We start from the raw sequence: 19,846 nt of genomic DNA, 5'->3' as shown, positions 1-19,846 counted from the left end.
CAGTTGGGGATCAGGAAGGAATCTTCTCTTCATAGAATATTTGGGTGGGTGTTATTAGGTGCTTTGGCTTTTCTCTGAAATATCAGGTATTGGCTGCAGCTGGTGGCAGCAGTCTAGACTAGATCGGACAATAGTCTGATGTAATATAGTATATCCTAGTTGAACCTGTTTAATCTTCTACCTTCCTTGTAATGCAAGAATGGAGTGCAGTGCAATGGAGCTCTGCCTTTGGGCCTGATGCTCTAACTCTTACTTAAGCAAAACTGGGGTGAGAGAAGTCTGCAATATCGGGGCTCCTACTGGTAGCTATAATATTCTCTGCATCTCAGCAACAATACTCAGGATTTCTTCTTGCTTGACTAATCTGTTCAACTGGGGCATACTCCTGCAGATCTCACAGCCCTTTCCATCCCCAGACAGTGATTTCTTTCATGAGGAAGAAATGCAGAGTCATATTTGTGAATGCAAGTGGGTGAGAGAGCTTATTTACAGTGCAGGGTCCACCAACCAGGTTTCTTCCAACAGCTGCACCACAGCAATACATACAGAGCTGTGAATGGCAAGTAGCACACAGACATGCACACTGCCAACAGAAACAATGTTAGAGGCCTGATCTAATCTGCCAATGACCAGGGAGTGCATAGTTGAGGTTTTACCTGCTTTCCACGGGCCAGATCTTGGGAAGGGCCAAGCATTTCCTGTAAGGAGCTGAGCACCCTCCACGCTGCCCTATTCTGCACCTCCCAGGGTGAGGCCCTTGGCTGGAGCTTTGCAGCAGACGTACAAAGATTTGCCGTATTCTGAAACCTCGTCAGTCCCAAGGACACCGGGATGATTTTTAGTCCCTTGGAAATTGATATAAATTCTGCTATTGACATAAGTGGGAGTAAGATTCAGTCCCTAGCCTGTGTTATCATTAATTAGAGATTGGCCTAAGCAAAAATCTGGATCCAAACATTCCTGAACTTGCAACTGAATCCAAACTTTGCAACTTGGCTCCATCTTTAGCCTTAGCATCCAGTTTCCATAGTGGCAGATAAGACCAGCTGGTACCATCCCTTTCTGTGGGTGGTGTTCGTATGTGCCTGGGTGCCAGCTTGCTAGATGTTGTGCAGATAATGGAAGAAGTCTTTCAAGCACCCGTGGACCAGAGTTGGTTTAAAAGCACAGGGCCGCCATGCAGATGGTTCTGGCCTCCCAAGGATCCTTGTCAATTCTCTAGGGTTATGGGCAAGCCCTATATAATTGTTCCATGGGGGAGCAAATCCCCACTCTCCCTCTGTGTAACTAGAGGGGACTAGTGAGGATCCTTTCACAGCATTAAGATTTCCTCTCTAGAGTCCTTCTCCCATGGATTTTATCACCTGTCCTGCTTTTAGGTGGCTATTCTTAGCATTTCCCTGCAGAGACCTCTCCATCCCAGGCCCTGGTTCCCTCTGACTGAAGAGACATTGCCACCTTTCTGATATCCAGGGTGGAATAAACAAGCCACACACACCACAGTGAGTAGGAAGCAGAAGTAGTTAGCGCTAGAGCTGGGTGAATTTCTCTTTTCAGTGAATAGTAAATTAGTTAAAAAATGCACTGGGGGGCAACAAAACTATTTGTGAATTTGGGTGAAATCTGGCGAATAGTTTGGGCTGGAGAAGAAATTCAAAAATGTCTAAATAGTTTGTTTTGACACTTCACTTCGAAACAACATTTTCTTATTAGCCTTAGCACTCCTTTTTCAACTCCTGCTAACAGAAGAGCCCTACCTCCTTGTTACACCCCAGTGGTGGACCAGTTGTTGGTATGGTGGTAGCCTTTAGTCTGGAATACAGTAGAGCTCTGGGTACGTCCCTGACATGCTACTGTACCCTAGGAGAGAATGACAGCTAGTTTCAAAGGGGCCATGCTCCAGCTAACAATGACTCTTTAAAGCCAGCCAGTATTTGAAGCTGGGCAGCGTTCCCTTCACTGTGCTCTGGGGAGCCGTGCAGCCTTTTCAAACCTATTGGCTTTCTCCTCCCAACCTCCACAGGTTCATTTATCTGAAAGGTTGGCGCTGCCCCCTCCATATGGCCATTGGAAGACTGTAACATAGATACGGTCCTGAAACCCAGCAAGGTGATGTTCTGCAGGCTGCACCATGACGAAGCGCATACCTGAAGCCTCAAGTGTTGAAGTCAGTCAGAGCAGCTTGACTGGAAGATACCTCCTGGCGATTATTCTATGTTTTGGAACGCTCTCTACAAAACATTGCATACTCTCTTTTCAACACCTGGAATATGCAAACAGATAGCAACATGCTGGCTGCTAGGTCTGGAGGGCCCAGTCCTGCTTTCTATGAGTAGGTTGTTTGCAGTCCTCAGCCTGCAGCAATTACAAAATATTCAATTTGCTGATTTTGGGAGAAGCAGAGGGTTTGGCAGAAAATCCCCACTAACCCCCTTGACCTTGTCTAGGTACCTCATGTTAAAATAAAAACTAGCAGTGCCTTGTCTCCACTAAGGTTTTATAGCACGATGTAAAAAGCGACAGAGTCCTGTGGCACCTTATAGACTAACAGACGTATTGGAGCATAAGATTTTGTCAGACGCATGTAGTGGAAATTTCCAGAGGCAGGTGTAAATATGCAGGCAAGAATCAGTCTAGAGATAACGAGGTTAGTTCAGTCAGGGAGGATGAGGCCCTCTTCTAGCAGTTGAGGTGTGAACACCAAGGGAGGAGAAACACAGCCCCCTTCCTGTGTACCTGTTCATATATAAAAAAAGTTCCTCATCATGCATTAATTAAAGTCCCAGCGCTTTCATTACACCCAGTACATATCTGTGTTCTGGAAAAGAAGTCATGATTTGAAAGTGAAAGCATTTCCTAATGCAGCTCCCATGCAGACACTCTCTTTATTACCCCTTTGGCCTCTCTGTCTGAAGCACAATTTACTGTCTGCTCTTGCATTCCTTTACTTCACATTTGGAGTTCGAAGTAGTTCTCTCCTCCAGGTGCTATATTTGTTTTTGTCCTCTGGAAGTATATTGTAACACCTCCCTGTACATTCTTTTACCCCATACAGCTCTGAGGGATACAAATCTTCTTGTTTCGGGCTTCTTTGAGGCTATGTGCAGCTGCCATTGCTGTCTGAAAAATCAGGAAGAGCCTTTTGATGGTTATTATATATCAGCATGTTTTCCTTTGGAAGGGTTATTTGTTCAATCTGAACAAACCCAGCCGTACCCTGTAAAAGGACACTGTCAGCTTAGAAATCATGGGCCAGATCCTCATCTGGTATAAACTAGCCTTAACGTCAATACCATGCTGATTTACACCAGCTGAGGAACTATATTCTTAAGTGAATCATCTCCTTTTGTTATTAATAACACCTTTAATAATTAAAACTGAATATTAAAAAAATCTCATTTATTTTCCCTAATATAGGTTGTTTGTTAACTTGTCCCAAATCAACAAAAGCCACTTTTACTTTTGTTTGTAGTCAATTTCTTAATTCTGTAATATTTGGGTTACAAACGGCAGTGTTTGTGGTTTCTTAAAATTATTTTTAATACAGTATAGCCCAGGGGTCGGCAACCTTTCAGAAGTGGTGTGCCCAGTCTTCATTTATTCACTCTAATTTAAGGTTTCGCGTGCCAGTAATACATTTTAATGTTTTTAGAAGGTCTCTTTCTATAAGTCTATAATATATAACTAAACTATTGTTGTATGTAAAGTAAATAAGGTTTTTAAAATGTTTACGAAGCTTCAATTTAAAATTAAATTAAAATGCAGACCCCCCATTGACCAGTGGCCAGGACCCGGGCAGTGTGAGTGCCACTGAAAATCAGCTCGCGTGCCGCCTTTGGCATGCGTGCCATAGGTTGCCTACCCCTGGTATAGCCCATGAGATTTAGGATTACATTGTTATAGAAAGCAAAACAGTTTAAAAATCAAAACCATTCATAAAAATATTTTGCCTAGAGAGAGTCTCACAAAAATCTTGATGAAAGAATTGAATGTACACAAAGCTCAGGTGCATCCTGTTAATTACGTACAGCAAATATACCTCTACCCCGATATAACGTGACCTGATATAACACGAATTCAGATATAATGCGGTAAAGCAGGGGTGGGGGGGGGGGGGAGGGGCTGCACGCTCCAGCGGATCAAAGCAAGTTCGATATAACGCGGTCTCACCTATAATGCAGTAAGATTTTTTGTCTCCCAAGGACAGCATTATATAGGGGTAGAGGTGTATCATTGTTCAAATTGAAATAAAGATAATCCTGAAATAGATATTCAGTAACAGTCTGCTGTATCAAAAGAATAACAGAGTTCTATTGGATCAGTATTGAAGCCAATATCCCTGTTGACTTGAACTATCTTTCTTATTTTAGAAACAAGAAAAGGTTTTGCATTACAATTATCACAAGTACAAAGCTTTTGATCTTTAATCTAAACTAGGAAAGAAACAAAACAGAAGCAGAAAACCAAGCGCAGCAAATTCTGTCTCAGGCAGAAACTGCTTGCCTTCCCCTTGCCATCTAGAATGTGTGTGTGCAGGAATGTATATATAATTGTTCTGCCTTTTTCCCAGACAAACTGTAAAACCCACTTTATATTATGAGAATCTAAATGTTACACTTGTGGTACTATAAGATGTACGAAACTGATCTATAGATTTAAATGTTGAACTTTCATTAGGTACATACATTTTTTTGATAGCTGGAGGGAACATTCAAACTTTTGCAAAAAATATGAAAACCAGAAACGGAATGAGTTAGATCCTCCTTTCTCCAAATACCAAAGGTCCAGGGGGCATGATCCAAAGCAGAGTCAATGGAAAGTCTCCCATGGATTTCCGTGGGTTTTGGATTAGGTCCAATATGTGGAGATTAGAAACTTTAATGAAGTTTTCTAGATTTTTCTGTTTTTTTGGTATTCTTTAGTTTAATTAGAACACCTGCTAATATTTTAGGGGGAGATTTCCACTGAAAATCAATGGGAGTTGGGTGCAGGAGATGTTCAATTTCCAGAGCCAAAAATATCTTTTCAGTGTCCTCAAATTTCTTCTTGCCTGTTTCCACTTGATTATTCATCTGAGCAGTTTTATTGGTTAGTGTCTCATTTAGGCATTAAAGGAAACAAACCATCCCTCAAGAGCTTTGATAGAGGTAGCTATTGACTTATTAACATAGTTAACTGGTTCAGAGATCAACAAAAGCCCTGGTCCTCCCAACACTTGCAGATGTGATTGACTTTATTCCCAGGAGTCATCCCTATGAAGTCAAGCATGAACATAAGTGTTTTCAGGACCAGGGTCAAATTTTATCTGCATGTTGATGGTCTCTAATGTAGGGGCAGTTTATGGAGAACATCGGGAGGACTGGAGCCAGAAGGGAAGGGGCCTGGAGTGAAGTGGCTGATGTTCCTATGGTTCATTTTCACCTAGGGATTCCCTTTACGCAAAGGGAATACATAGAGAGCCAGTTTTTGGCCTCTAGTACACAGCAGATGTGAGGGGAGTATCAGAGGCCTCATTTGGATGGACTACCTGTGGGATATTGATGCCATTGTTATGTTTGTTTCTGAGATGTGACCTGTGCCAACGGAGCTTAATGACATTGAATACATTGGCCTGGATCTATTGTTAATAAATGTAAATCTTTTATACCAAAGTACTCTGAGAAATGGAATGGACACCCAAGAAGAACATCCGTAGGGCCAAGCTCCGGAAGGCTCTCTCTGCAGCAGAAACAAGTCACTGCATGGAGGAGGGGAAGGATTTGAGGAGGCCATAGTGGGGCTCCTCATGCCAGTGCATAGCTCATCTCTGTGTGGTATCTAGGGTGACCAGATGTCCCGATTTTATAGGAACAGTCCCGATTTTGGGGGCTTTTTCTTATATAGGCACCTATTACCCCCCACCCCTGTCCTGATTTTTTACACTTGCTATCTGGTCACCCTAGTGGTGTCCCTCTGCGACAGGATTTGGGGGATGGGCAGGAGAGGGGCCAGTGCATCTGCTATGAAGATCCATTGGCCATATCCTGCTCCCTCTAGAGCAGGGGCCCAATGCCTGCAGTGGCTGTTTGAGACTCCCCCTTAAGATGTAGATAGTGTTACTATATTCAGCCATTGTTTATTACAGATTAAGATGGTATTTTTCCAGTTATATATTAAGGAGATGTTTCTTAGGGAGCCAGTTAATCTCATCTTTCTCTCTATACCAAGCCCAGCCGCAGATGCACCTCCTGCTATGACAATCTGTGCAATAATAGTAAAGAAAGAGCCAAGAGTGTCTGAGATTTCTCCACCTGTGCTAAAACAATGAACCCCCTGTGCATTTCAATATATGAATCATGCTCTCTTTTGTTTACAAGGCCTCTTAAGTTTCTACGTTTTGCTGCTGCCAGAAGCTGCTGAAGAACATGAAACATGGCTTATTGGAGAAACGTACTTGCATTCCTTTTCTGTGAGGTTACACTCTTGTACGGCTGCCCAGCCTGGGGAGTGTGTCTGTCCTTGCTGGCTCAAAGCTCTAACAATCTTTCATTCACATAATCCCCTATGATTTACCTGAGACCCAAACTCTCTCTCCTTCAGGATTATCCTGAGACCTGAAGGGATACACTTAAAGGTGAAGAGTTAAAATGAAAACCAAGTTATGCTCAGCATTATGGCCTTAATTCAGCAAAATGCTCAAATCCATGCGAAAAGTTAAGCACATGCTTAAATCTCATGACTTCCATGGAATTTATGCATGTACTCATGTATGTTTTGCTGAATTGGAGCCTGTGGGCTGATGCCCATACCCACTAGGCAAGGAGGTAATCAATGGTGAAATAATAGATTTTGTGAAATCCATTGGCATTACCTGGCTAGCTGAATATGTCCCCTAATGCATCACTCTCTCCTACACCATAGACAACCTGGGACTAATGGTATCTGTAACTTCACAGAAGAATGGATTCTGGGCTGTCTTAGCAAACCAGTCAGGAATGCTGGATTTCTCAAAGAAGAAAGCAAATTTTAAAGGAGATGAATTGTTCTTTACCTGAGTCCCCTCCACAGCCTGGTGAGTAAGGGCATTCAGCCCACAGAGCTGGACTTCACTCACTTTTCCTTGCTACTCACCTTGACAGGTGCAGTGAACGTCATTTGACTTGCTGCATTACTGTGTAGACCGATGCGTCAGCTACTGTGGTGGGAGCAGAGGAATTGTGATTAAACAACATTTGATAATATTATTTACTCCCCCCACTGGGCAAGGATGGTTTTGTAGCTGAAGTAAAGGACTGGGAATCAGGAGATCTGGATTCTACTCCCAACCCTGCCAGAGAGTTCTTGTGAGACATGGTGTAAATAACATAACCTGTCTTGGCTTTGGGTTCCCATTTGTAAAACCTCATTTAGGTGCTGTTAGAGTTATTATTTGGGTAGTGTGCTGAGACCCCTAGGTAGAAGGTGGTATAGCACTGATATTCCTGAAAAATGTGCATGAGTCCACTAACTTACAGTAGTTGCTCCCTGTTAATTCTCTGCTTGCTCCTGGAAAAGTCTTCTCCCTGGGTTTCAGACGTTTTAGCCGTGTTTTGATATCTCTTCCTTTAGGAAACAAAAATTCTCTTCTAGTTTCTCTCCACTTTATAGTGTCCTACTCAAGATTTGTCTTTGGTTTGCCGGGAGATGTGCCAGTTGGTTGTTTGGGGATTTTAAAAATTCTGGCAGCAGTCACACACCCCTAATGAAAAGACAGGAATAAATGACTTGTCTGTTCTTTACTTACCACTTGTTATGGGAATTCTAAAACCAAATTAATATTTGGCTCGTATTAGAATTCTGTTGCTTTTTTTTTTTTTTTGGTTACTTTTGGGAGGACTAGGTGTATCCAGAAATAAACACAAAAATTAATCAGGACAGCGTGTTAGCCACTGGACCTGTCTCTCCTCTCACACAGGTGAAGTTACTCCTGATTGACATTATTCATGTGAAAGATGAATCAGGCCCTCTATAAATGCTCCATCTGTATAATCCAAACTGTTTGGAGGCCCCATTAGCTTGAAAAGGTCATATGAAGCAGAAGCTACCTAGCTCTGTACCTACCCTGTGTTAGTTTATCTTAAACTATCATAATTAGAATTATATATTAAAAATCCTTCTGTTACCAAATAACATTATAGATTATTAAAACTGAAATCATTTTTAAAATCAAATGTACTTTTCATCAGTGACACTCATTTTAGTATTTTATACTTCGCTAAAGTTTCCAGTCAGTTTTCAGGAATCACTGGTAAAATTCTCTGCCCTTTGTTATGCAGGAGCTCAGACCAAATGATAATAATGGTATTTTTTGCCTTAAAATATATATATCCATGGGTTTCACTCTCTGCATACAGGGACTGATCCAAAGTCCACTGAAGTCAATAGAAAGACTCCCATTGACTCCAGTGGATTTTAGATCAGATTCACAGTTAGCGCCACATTCTGCTCCTGTATCTTAGTGAAGTGGAGGGCAATGCTTAAATGGAATAAAAATCTGGCTTTCGTTTAACTGTTGGCTTGAATAAAATCATGAAACATTTTTGTTGCTCTCAAGTTTTATAAAATCCTTCCCCTTCCTCCAGAATCGCAGAGAGTCCCTACTGTGGGGGGCTCTGAGCCATGCAGGTGTTATAGACCTTCTATGGCACCTCCTCAACTCCTGCCCTCTGCTGCATTGGTTCTGCTGCCGGAAGGCACTGTGCACCCATTTGGGAGTGGCAGGATTTGTCCCATGTGCTTTTTAAGATCACCTGTGCCAAGTGGCTTACCCAAATCCCCAAGCTCAATGGATGTAGGGCAAATTCTGGATTTGAGCATGCAAACAGATTAGGTGACTGCACATCCAAATACCCTTTTGCTCCTGGAATTACCTGATTTGTGTGTGCCAAGGACAGTTTGTTCAGTCACATACACAATTTGTGGATACAGGGGGGCTGTGCACTAGTTTTGTGGGCATAACTTGGGCGAGTGACTTTGTCTATATGTATCCGAGAGTTTTCTCTATCTTAGATCTGAGAATGTAGAGAAACACTTCAAGTATAGCCTTCTTCAGTACTCCATTGCAAACAGGAAGGACCCTATATAACTCTTTATTTCAACAGCTAACCTGCCACAAACGCTTCATCCCTGGCTCAAAGTCTCTTATGAGATGAACAAGATGATTGAGTGGAGCCTTTCCATTGCTAGCTTCTACAGCATGAGGTCATAAGGACCTCATTACGGGCCTGATACAAAATCCATAGAAGTCAATGGAGACTTTCCATTAAATATACAGTACAACCTCAGAGTTAGGAACACCTCGGGAATGGAGGTTGTTGGTAACTCTGAAATGTTCGTAACTCTGAACAAAATGTTATGGTTGTTCTTTCAAAAGTTTACAACTGAACATTGACTTAAGACAGCTTTGAAACTTTACTATGCAGAAGAAAAATGCTTTCCCTTTATTTTTTAGTAGTTTGCGTTTAACGCAGTACTGTACTGTATTTACCCTTTTTTTTTTTTTTTGTCTCTGCTGCTGCCTGATTGTGTATTCTGGTTCCAAATGAGGTGTGTGGTTGACAGGTCAGTTCGTAAGTCTGGTGTTCGTAACTCTTAGGTTCTACTGTAATGGCCTTTTGTATACAGCTCTAGGGTCTCAACGTAAAGCGCCAGTTGACTTACCGGTAATTTGTGCCGGATCAGGCTTTTGGTTAACTGTTCCACTATTTGATCTTTACTGTAAAAGGTCTAAGAATCTTTTAAGCAGTCATGTAAAGAAAGAGAAGCTGCTCTTACCATTTTCTTCTATTTTGGAAAATCAGTTGCCTACTGTTGTTAATCTGCTTTCCAATATAATATTTTAAAACTACAGCGAACACCATCAGTAAAAGCTCTTCCTCCCAGCCTATCCAAGTGAAGAGTTAGGGAATTTTAAATGCAGTAGGAAAACTACTGCAGGCCACTTGTGTTAGATTTTTCCACCGCATGTGTTACAATGCTGCATGGAAACTGGGAGGCTAAAAGGCACACAGTGTTCCTTCTGCCCGACAGTACCTTTCCTGCAGTGGTGAAAAACAGCAAAATATTCTCCTGTGCTCTTCCAACACCACACTTGAGGTAAATAAACTGTAAATAATTTGAGAATTCAAAATAGGGTGCTAAAGGAGTGAAAAGTTGATGGAATTTTTTATACCTTCTTTTTTTTTTTTTTGCAGGGAGAGGGACAGAATTGCCAGAACCTAAATTAACACACTCAAAACCTAAGTTTAAAGAGACATCAGGCTAAAAATACTATGCAGTATTTATAGCAGCAATTTTCCTTACCCCTGTCAGTAATACGTTAATTACATCTGTGAAAGTTTTAAAATGGCTTGCTTACTTTCACCATCTGTGATACTTAGGGTTGGTTGGGGTTTTTCTGGATGGGGAGATTGTACTTCACTTAGCTTGGACAGTGGGGGCTGAACTACATAGCAAAATTAGATTGGTATAAGCTACGTTGTAAATTGAAACCAGTATAGTTGATGCTGATATAACTCCCCATCTGGACACTCTTATTCGAGTGTAAGAGCGGCATTTTTGGTTTAGATTTCAATTCTTGGGAAGGGGTTTTAGTTAAACTGAAAAAAAGTCATTCAGATTGGATAAGAGTGTCTGCGTTGGGGAGTTATACCAGTACAACTGTACTGGTGTAACTGGTAACATTTCCCATGTGGACCAGGCCTGAAAGTAGAGTATCAGATTCACTTTTGTGACTTGTAAGCCCTGTAAGAGAATGTTTAACAAAACCTTTCTGTTAACCAAATCTAGATTTGGACTTTAAAATCTCCCTTTTAATGCAAGGGTGAATGACCTGACTTAACCCCTTCAAGAGAAAGGACATTCAATGTTAAAACTTCTACCCTTATTGATAGTCACGAGCAGAGCACGTTACTACTTGAATTGAGGGAATTGTCTGTCAGGTGTCTGATTTCAGTGCACTGGACAGAACTACCATAGTCAGAGTGGGCCTGTTTCTGTTGTACTAAATGGGAGTTTTGCCGTTGACTTCAATAAGGGCATCATCAGCCCTGTTACTGCCATAGCCTTAAAGCATTGAGGGCTGATCCAAAACCCTTTATGTCAATGGGAGCCTTTTGAAAGGGGAAAATGGTAGTCCAGGGTTTTTCCCTTTGCTCTGCACTGTTGCCCATTCTTGTGAGATCCATGATCACATCTCCCAGTATTTCATGCTTTACTTCAATCCCCAGCTCCTGGAGCCATTTCATTATTGTGCATGAATTTTAGTGTTATGGTTTGGAGTGCAATCCAGATCAGTGAGGGGTTGTGTCACCACTTACCCTGCAACCTTGGATGCTTTACAATTAGGGATGTCGCTTAATCACAGTTAACTCATGCGATTAACTCAAAAAAATTAATTGTGATTAAAAAAATTACTCTTAGTTTTAATCTCACTGTTAAACAATAGAATACCAATTGAAGTTATTAAATATTTTTGGATGTTTTTCTATATTTTCAAATATATTGATTTCAATTACAACACAGAATACAAAGTGTACAGTGCTCACTTTATATTATTATTTTTATTACAAATATTTGCACTGTAAAAATGATAAACAAAAAGAAATAGTATTTTTCAGTTCACATCATACAAGTACTGTATTGCAATCTCTTTATCATGAAAGTGCAATTTACAAATGTAGATTTTTTTGTTTTGTTATATAACTGCACTCAAAACAAAACCATGCAAAACTTTAGAGCCTACAAGTCCACTCAGTCCTACTTCTTGTTCAACCAATCGCTAAGAGAAACAAGTTTGTTTACATTTACGGGAAATAATGCTGCCCACTTCTTATTTACAATACCACCAGAAAGTGAAAACAGGCGTTCGCATGGGACTTTTGTAGCTGGCATTGCAAGGCATTTACGTGCCAGATATGCTAAACATTCATATGTGCCTTCATGCTTTGGCCACAATTCCAGAGGACATGCCTCCATGCTGATGACACTTGTTAAAAAAATAATGCGTTAATTAAATTTGTGACTGAACTCCTTGGGGGATAATTATATGTCTTCTGCTCTGTTTTACCTGCATTTTGCCATATATTTCATGTTATAGCAGTCTCTGATGATGACTCAGCACATGTTCATTTTAAGAACACTTTTGCTGCAGATTTGACAAAAGGCAAAGAAGGTACCAGTGTGAGACTTCTAAAGATAGCTACAGCACTCAACCCAAGGTTTAAGAATCTGAGGTGCCTTCCAAAATCTGTGAGGGACGAGGTGTGGAGAATCTTTAGCGCATCTGGCTTGTAAATATCTTGTGACGCTGGCTGCAACAGTGCCATGCAAACTCCTGTTCTCACTTTCAGGTGACACTGTGAACAAGAAGCAGGCAGCATTATCTCCTGCAAATGTAAACAAGCTTGTTTGGCTGAACAAGAAATAAGACTGAGTAGACTTGTAGGCTGTAAAGTTTTACATTGTTTTATTTTTGAATAGTTATTTTTTCTACATAATTCTACATTTGTAAGTTCAACTTTCATTATAAAGAGATTGCGCTACAGAACTTGTATTAGGTGAATTGAAAAATACTATTTCTTTTGTTTTTTACAGTGCAAATATTTGTAATAAAAATAAATATAAAGTGAGCACTGTACACTTTGTATTCTGTGTTGTAATTGAAATCACTACATTGGAAAATGTAGAAAACATCCAAAATTATTTAAATAAATGGTTTTCTATTATTGTTTAACAGCACGATTAATCGCAATTAATTTTTTTAATTGCTTGACAGCCCTACTTACAATGCTTTGCTGCTGTAGCAGCAAGCCTGGGACTCTCATAACCAGCCTACCAGCCTACAGGTCACACCCTGAAGTGTCTGTGTGCTTGACAGCCCTGGTTCAGCAGTTCTCACTCTAGCTGCCTGACCACAGCTCATGGCCCCACTTTGGCTTCCTCCAGGCTTGGTTACAACCAGCAAGGGGACCCAACACACTCTCAGTCCTGAGTTCCCCCAAAACCATGTGCTCTGCAAATATCTAGCCCTCTCCTGGGCAGCTCAGAGAAATAATAAGATTCATTTGTTCTTGTAAAGAGACAAAAGCAGCTTATTAACCTAACTGCACTGTTTACCTAATACACCTCTACCCTAATATAACGCTGTCCTCGGGAGCCAAAAAATCTTACTGCATTATAGGTGAAACCATGTTATATCGAACTTGCTTTGATCCGCTGGAATGCACAGCCCCGCCCCCCCCGGAGCGCTGCTTTACCGTGTTATATCCGAATTCATGTTATATCTGGTCACGTTATATCGGGGTAGAGGTGTACGTAAAAATGGACTTTCATTGTGTCTGCCTGAAGAGCGGGATGGTCAGAGAATCAAATACACGTTCCGTTGTCTCAGGAAGATCTGTTTACCAACTTTCCTCCATATGCCTGGTTTAAACACACTTTATTAATAAGTCCAGCATATATCCACAACTCTTAATACACACTGCATCCATATATCACCCAAGAATATTAATGATCAGTGAGTTATTAGTTTTCAAATGATATCTCATAAGGCATATTTTGTAGTAAGATTATTACAGTAGTTTGTAGGGTATTTATGACCGGTGCTTGTGGTCACTCAGCTTACTGACTTTTTTAAATGAAAATTTCTAACCCTCGTGGTTGCAGAGAAAATCTTGAAAACATGACCAGAGTGCACCCTAGAGGCTGAGAAACCAGAAGAACAAGTTTCTTATTTTTTTTAAACATCTCATGGCTTATCAGCCAATCTCATGGTTTTGGGGGGCTCAAATCATGATTTTTGAATGTCTGGAATTGGCAATATTGTATAGGTTATTCTACTACAGTTTAGGTAAATCAAAGGACAGGAATGGCTAAGATGGTCCAGTGAGTTCATCAACATGGCCCCAGGCCACTCTACTCTTTCATACAGTGATGCAAGCCATGCAGACTACAGGTACCAGCATGCAGTGCTCCATCTCTAGCTAAGCAGCTCTGTCAGCCTGACCAATTGGATCAGGATGGGGCATTGTATGCTGGGAACTATAGCTCTGTGCCAGCATGGCCATATTAACAATGGAGTTAGGGACTTTGCCATCTGCTCCATGGGATGCAAATTTGGTGGAATTCCTGAAAACTTGTTTTAATGCAGCACTCAGGCAGAATCTGGGTGCCTGATTTAGGATCTGTAGCTATCTGTAGGGTTTGATTTTGTTTTTACTACTTTACACCAGCAGGGGGCAGTCCAGTCACCATTCTTAATATGACCGTATGGCTGGTCACCGTTGAACTTTAATGAGGATTGTGTGCTGTCTACATACTGGGTGTGAACTGTGCTGAAATTTTGAACTTAGAAGTTGTCTGTCATTCATGAAACTCCATTGAAAACTGGGGTCAGGGCAACACCAATACGCCCAAGCAAATGCTGCTTTAAAAAAAAATCAAGCTGTTTTCTCAGTGTCAGTTTTCAAAAGAGGCTTGTTTAGTGCAGAGCTGCATTCAGGATGAGTTTTAAAATGTCAATAGTTTGAGCACAAAGAAGGCTCCTTTACAGTGGAGAATATTGTGTGTAACTGAAGCATCAGGACTGGCTAGTGTGAAACTGTGCATCCTCACAATGAGTCCTCTGTCACTTGCATTTATCCCTGCACCACCACAGAGCATTCTAGTAAATTAGTCCATGTTTGTTCAGACAGACCAAGTACAGCATACGCTTTTCACAAATTGCCCTGTCAATGTGCCTCAACCCCCTTCTGGCAGCAACTGTTTCTGTAGGGGAGAGTATAGCACATTCTCCATGGCCATTCAGTGCACCACCTCAGACAGCCAGTTAGGAAGCAAATGATGGTGGTGTTTTTCGTGATGTGGACACCTCTGTGCTATTGGAATTGGACTGAGACTATCAGACGCCTTTCCCTTATGCCACGGGAAACAATGGGAGAGTAACCTCTAAATTAGAATTGGAGAGCTGAGGTTAAAAAGCTCTGGATTGTATTACCAATCTGCAACCTACTCGATGTCCCATTCTCCCCTAAAAGGTGACTGTGGCAGAGATTGTTCGTGTGATTACAGAAAAGCAGAGTTTATAAGGGAAACTTATGTAGAAACAGTAGAAACCTGTGTTGATGTTTTGTTTGGTTTTTGGTGTTGGTGGTTTGGTTTTTATGCAGTGGTTGTCATAAAATAGTCAAGATTTCCCCACTGTTTCCAGACAGAGATATTGGAGACACCACAGTCACTTCTTATCCCAAGGACGGATGCATACTGCTGTGGTAAGATACCACTGTGTGGAAACAATGGGTGAATGCTGACTTTTAATGGTGTTAAAGGTAAATAGTTCTGAGAACAATAACAAAAATAGCTGTTGGGAATGGCCTATTTTTAAAGCTCTAAATTGGAAAAAGTAAAGGTTTGCCAAATTGCTAGTCACCGAGCATGTGTGATCCAAGAAGTGACTAACTTTGTTGTGTTTGAGAGTTTAAGGCTTATAAATGCCACTGGGTGGACACACCTGGAGACTGAAATCCTTTATCTGAGCCAAATCCTTGTCTCTGTGAAGTCACTGGCAAAACTCCAATGGGAACAGGATTTAGTCCCTAACCCACAGAGTAGGTACAGCATAGGCTCCAGCTATGCAGGCTTCCCTCTAGTGACCTCTCTGATGATCTAGCCATTCCACCAGCTTCCATTTCATTTCACCCCTCAGCCTCCCTTTGGCGAGTGCCAGCTAGTGCAGCTTTTTATGGAGGCTTTTGTGAAGAGGACGCTTGTCCAGTGACATTTTTGTCACATAAACTGGTGTTTGTGTTGATCGCAATGTTTTATGAAAGACTCCAGCAATTAGTGTAGCACAAGTCAAGTGTTTATTTTCAAAAAGTGCTCCATCTTGGCACAACACGGAGCACTGCATGCTGAACATGTGGTCTGTGTGCGCTGCGCCTCTCTCAAAAATGAGGACAGTTATGGAGCTCATTGTAGAACTCCATAGGCCCCTATAGTTGCATCCCTACACTAACAGACAGTATGAGCAGACTTCTGTCTCCACACTTGGACTGGAGCAAGCAAGGAGGCACTATTGATATAAGTGTGAATTAGATGCTAACGGGGGAGTTGCTGTAACTCTGTAAAACACAGCCTATGTGTCTGTCTGCTTAACCCATAAGGACGTCTGTTCAGCTAGCCAGCATTTATTTCCTAGGGGAGCTGCTTTTCCAGCCTCCAAGAACAGACCTCATGTCTGTATATCAACAGCTGGGAAAGGGAACGTTCCCTCGTATTAATTTTTTTAAAGGAAATTGCTTTTCCTTTGTTAATGACTATCTCGATCTCTTCCTACTTCCTTCGCTTTGCTCTCCCCGTGAACGTCAATACTGCTGACATTTTGGGGTTGTGTAGTTCTCAGGGCTGAGTAGAGAAAGAGTCCACACTCGGCGTTGGCGTGAAGTGAGAGAGCAGCCCCACGGTAATAAAGGGGCTGGCCTGACACCAAAGCCAGAGCTTCAACTCCCCTCTCCAAACTACAGTCAAACCCTCTTCTTCTCCCTTCCATGTACTCAGCAGGATAGAAAAATTGGGGGATATTGTCAAAGGCACAAAGGGGAGTTAGGTACCTACACAACCTGTCTTGACCATATTGTGTGCCTAACTCTCCCTTGAAAACCTCCCCTGTCATCAGGACTAACTAGGACCTTGTAAAATGTGAAGGGAGGCACACTTGGAAGCTCTTAGGGGAAGGCATGTCTTTTTGTTCTGTCTATACAGCGCCTACCACAATGGGGGCCTGTCCCACGACTGGGGCTCCTAAGTGCTACTGCAACACAAATGATTGCTAATGCAGGGCCACTAAAAAGAGTGCCCTGATATTTTAGGAATGTGGATTGTAAATGTTAGACAACCCTTGAAGTTATTGGTGCAGCTGGCTAAAACCACTGCTGTCTTCTGTTACAGGCCGTGGCTTTTTATATTCATTGAAGGAAACCAGGAGCACCAATAAGACTCCTAGGATTGGCACTGGGCTACTTCTTTCTTTCTTTCTTTCTGTCCTGAAGCTATTTAATTCTTTTCCAGCTTGATTTTCCTCTCACTAAACCAGGTAAATTCCCTGGAGACAAAAGCTTCACTGATATGGAACCAGTGTAAACAAGAGGAGAATCAGACCTTGTTTGTGTCTCATAAGGTCATATAATATTGTAAGAAAAAATACCTAAGACCTTGTCCTGAAAGATCTCAAAGCACTGCATAAATTAAATACAGAGGGCGCAGATCCTTATCAGGTTCAGCAGGGTGAAGTCCATGGAGCTATGCTATGTTATACAACTGAGGATCTGCCCCATACAGTGCCACTGAAATGTGTCTGTCTCTGGGACCATGGTAGTACTCAGCACGCTGCATGGCTGTGAGGATAGGGAATATTTTGTCCAATGCCAATGGGCAAATCCCAGCTCTTAGGAAAAGTGCTGTGGGATCCTTAATGTTACTGTGAATCTGTCAGGACTCCAGTCTGTAAGGTTTCCTGCAAAAGTCCCAATCATAGTAAATTGCATTGGAAATAGAGCAATAGGGAAGTGGTGCTCAGCTTAGGGAGCATGAAGGGCTGAATCTACCCTGCTGAGATTTGATTTCAGTTGGGGCTATTTTATACCCGATTCTTACAACACGAGTGCACACATTCAACCTCAGAAAAGCGGGTGGCAGAAACAGTTGAAGAAGCCGCGGGCCTTCTCCTATGGACTCCTGAGCTCCGGGACCCTCCCACTTTACAGGGTCCTAGATCCAGGGCTCAAGCCTGAGCACTAATATCTACACTGCAATTAAACAGCTCCTGAATCCGAGCTTTTAGCCCGGGCCAGCTGGCAGTTTTTAATTGCAGTGTAGACATACCCGGACAGGTGCTGCAGAGAGAATCCCACGAGGCGAATCCTAAGGGGGGGTTGAATGGATTTGTGTGTATGTCTCTTACCAGGATTTGGAACTATACACACACTTCCAGTGCAGAGTATATGAGCTCCTGGCAGGCCTAATCTGCCCTAGGCTAGGACAGGAGGAAAGTTCCAGGGGTGCCAGCCAGCATACAGGTGCACTTTACTATTTATACACAATGTATGTCCGCCCATTTGAGGGCATTTCTTTGTCGAGAAAGAATCTGGTCCTAACCTGTCCAGTCTGTGTCTGTTATTCAGATGCTACATTAATGGGATTCTTTGTGCCCTTATTTCTCCAGGGCAGCCACTGACCATAACGTTGATAACACCACAGAGATCCTCAGAGAGTGGCTGAAGAATGTGCAAAAACTGTATCATTATGTGGAGTGGAGGCCTATGGAGGAGCCTCAGTGAGTATCATGGCCAGTGATTTCCTAAACGGTTTGGGGGTTTCAATATCAAGATTATAGAAATCTTTAAACCAATGGTGGTTTAAACAAATGATTGTTGCAGGATTTACACTCAGATTCTTTAAGGCCCTGTCTCAGCAAAGCACTAGAGCACATCTTTAACTTCAGTGGGAATACTCATGTGTTTAAAGTTAAGGACTTTGCCAGATGGGGACCTATCAGCAGAAAGCAGTTCTATTCAGTCATTTCCCATGTGAGCCTGCCTTCCTTGCACACCCAAAAAATCTTCCTGAAAGGTACAATGAATTAAAGATTGGTTCCTTATTTTCCAGGAGACTCACGGAAACATGCTCCATCTCCCCAACCCTGGTCAAAACTCTGTCCCTGGCTTTCAATATTCAGTAATTTTCCATCCAGGGAATTAGTGCAAGCCCCAGGAAGGAATCTTGAGGGAAACTATCATTTACTTAGAATCATAGAAGATTAGGGTTGGGAGAGACCTAAGGAATCATCTAGTCCAATCCCCTGCTCAAAGCAGGACCAACCCTAACTAAATCATCCCAGCCAGGGCTTTGTCAAGCCAGGCCTTGAAAACCTCTAAGGATGGAGATTCCACCACCTCCCTAGATAACCCATTCCAGTGCTTCACCACCCTCTTAGTGAAATAGTTTTTCCTAATATCCAACCTAAACCTCCCCCACTGCAACTTGAGGCCATTGCTCCTTGTTCTGTCATCTGCCACCACTTTGAACAGCCTAGCTCCATCCTCTCTGGAACCCCCCTTCAGGTAGTTGAAGGCTGCTATCAAATCCCCCCTCACTCTTCTTTTCTGCAGACTAAATAAGACCAGTTCCCTCAGCCTCTCTTCATAAGTCATGTGCCCCAGCCCCCTAACCATTTTGGTTGCCCTCCGCTGGAATCTCTACAATTTATCCACATCCTTTCTGTAGTGGGAGGCCCAAAACTGGACACAATACTCCAGATGTGGCCTCACCAGTGCCAAATAGAGGGGAATAATCACTTCCCTCGATCTGCTGGCAGTGCTCCTAATAATGCAGCCCAATATGCCGTTAGCCTTCTTGGCAACAAGGGCACACTGTTGACTCATATCCAGCTTCTTGTCCACTGTAATCCCCAGGTCTTTTTCTGCAGAACTGCCGCTTAGCCAGTCGGTCCCCAGCTTGTAGCAGCGCATGGGATTCTTCTGTCCTAAGTGCAGGACTCTGTACTTGTCCTTGTTGAACCTCATCAGATTTCTTTTGGCCCAATCCTCTAATTTGTCTAGGTCACTCTGGACCCTATCCCTACCCACCAGCATATCTACTTCTCCCCCCATCTTAGTGTCATCTGCGAACTTGCTGAGGGTGCAATCCATCCCAGCATCCAGATCATTAATGAAGATGTTGAACAAAATCGGCCCCAGGACCGACCCCTGGGGCACTCCACTTGATACAGGCTGCCAGTTAGACATCAAGCCGTTGATCACTACCCGTTGAACCC

At 42.3% G+C, this 19,846-nt stretch overlaps 1 protein-coding gene across 1 annotated transcript in view; it reads left to right on the top strand.

The window, feature by feature from the left end:
• LOC113407255 (procollagen galactosyltransferase 2-like) overlaps window positions 1-19,846 on the top strand; it is an 86,887-nt gene that overhangs the window by 32,221 nt on the left and 34,820 nt on the right. The window contains exon 2 of the mRNA XM_026655550.1: window positions 18,236-18,346. Coding sequence (XP_026511335.1) covers window positions 18,236-18,346 — 111 coding nt within the window. The remainder of the gene's footprint in view (window positions 1-18,235; window positions 18,347-19,846) is intronic.

Source organism: Terrapene carolina, unplaced genomic scaffold (assembly GCF_002925995.2).
Source record: "Terrapene carolina triunguis isolate 2854851 unplaced genomic scaffold, T_m_triunguis-2.0 Scaffold210, whole genome shotgun sequence".
Taxonomy (NCBI): domain Eukaryota; kingdom Metazoa; phylum Chordata; order Testudines; family Emydidae; genus Terrapene; species Terrapene triunguis.
This window is presented reverse-complemented; position numbering and strand designations above follow the sequence as displayed.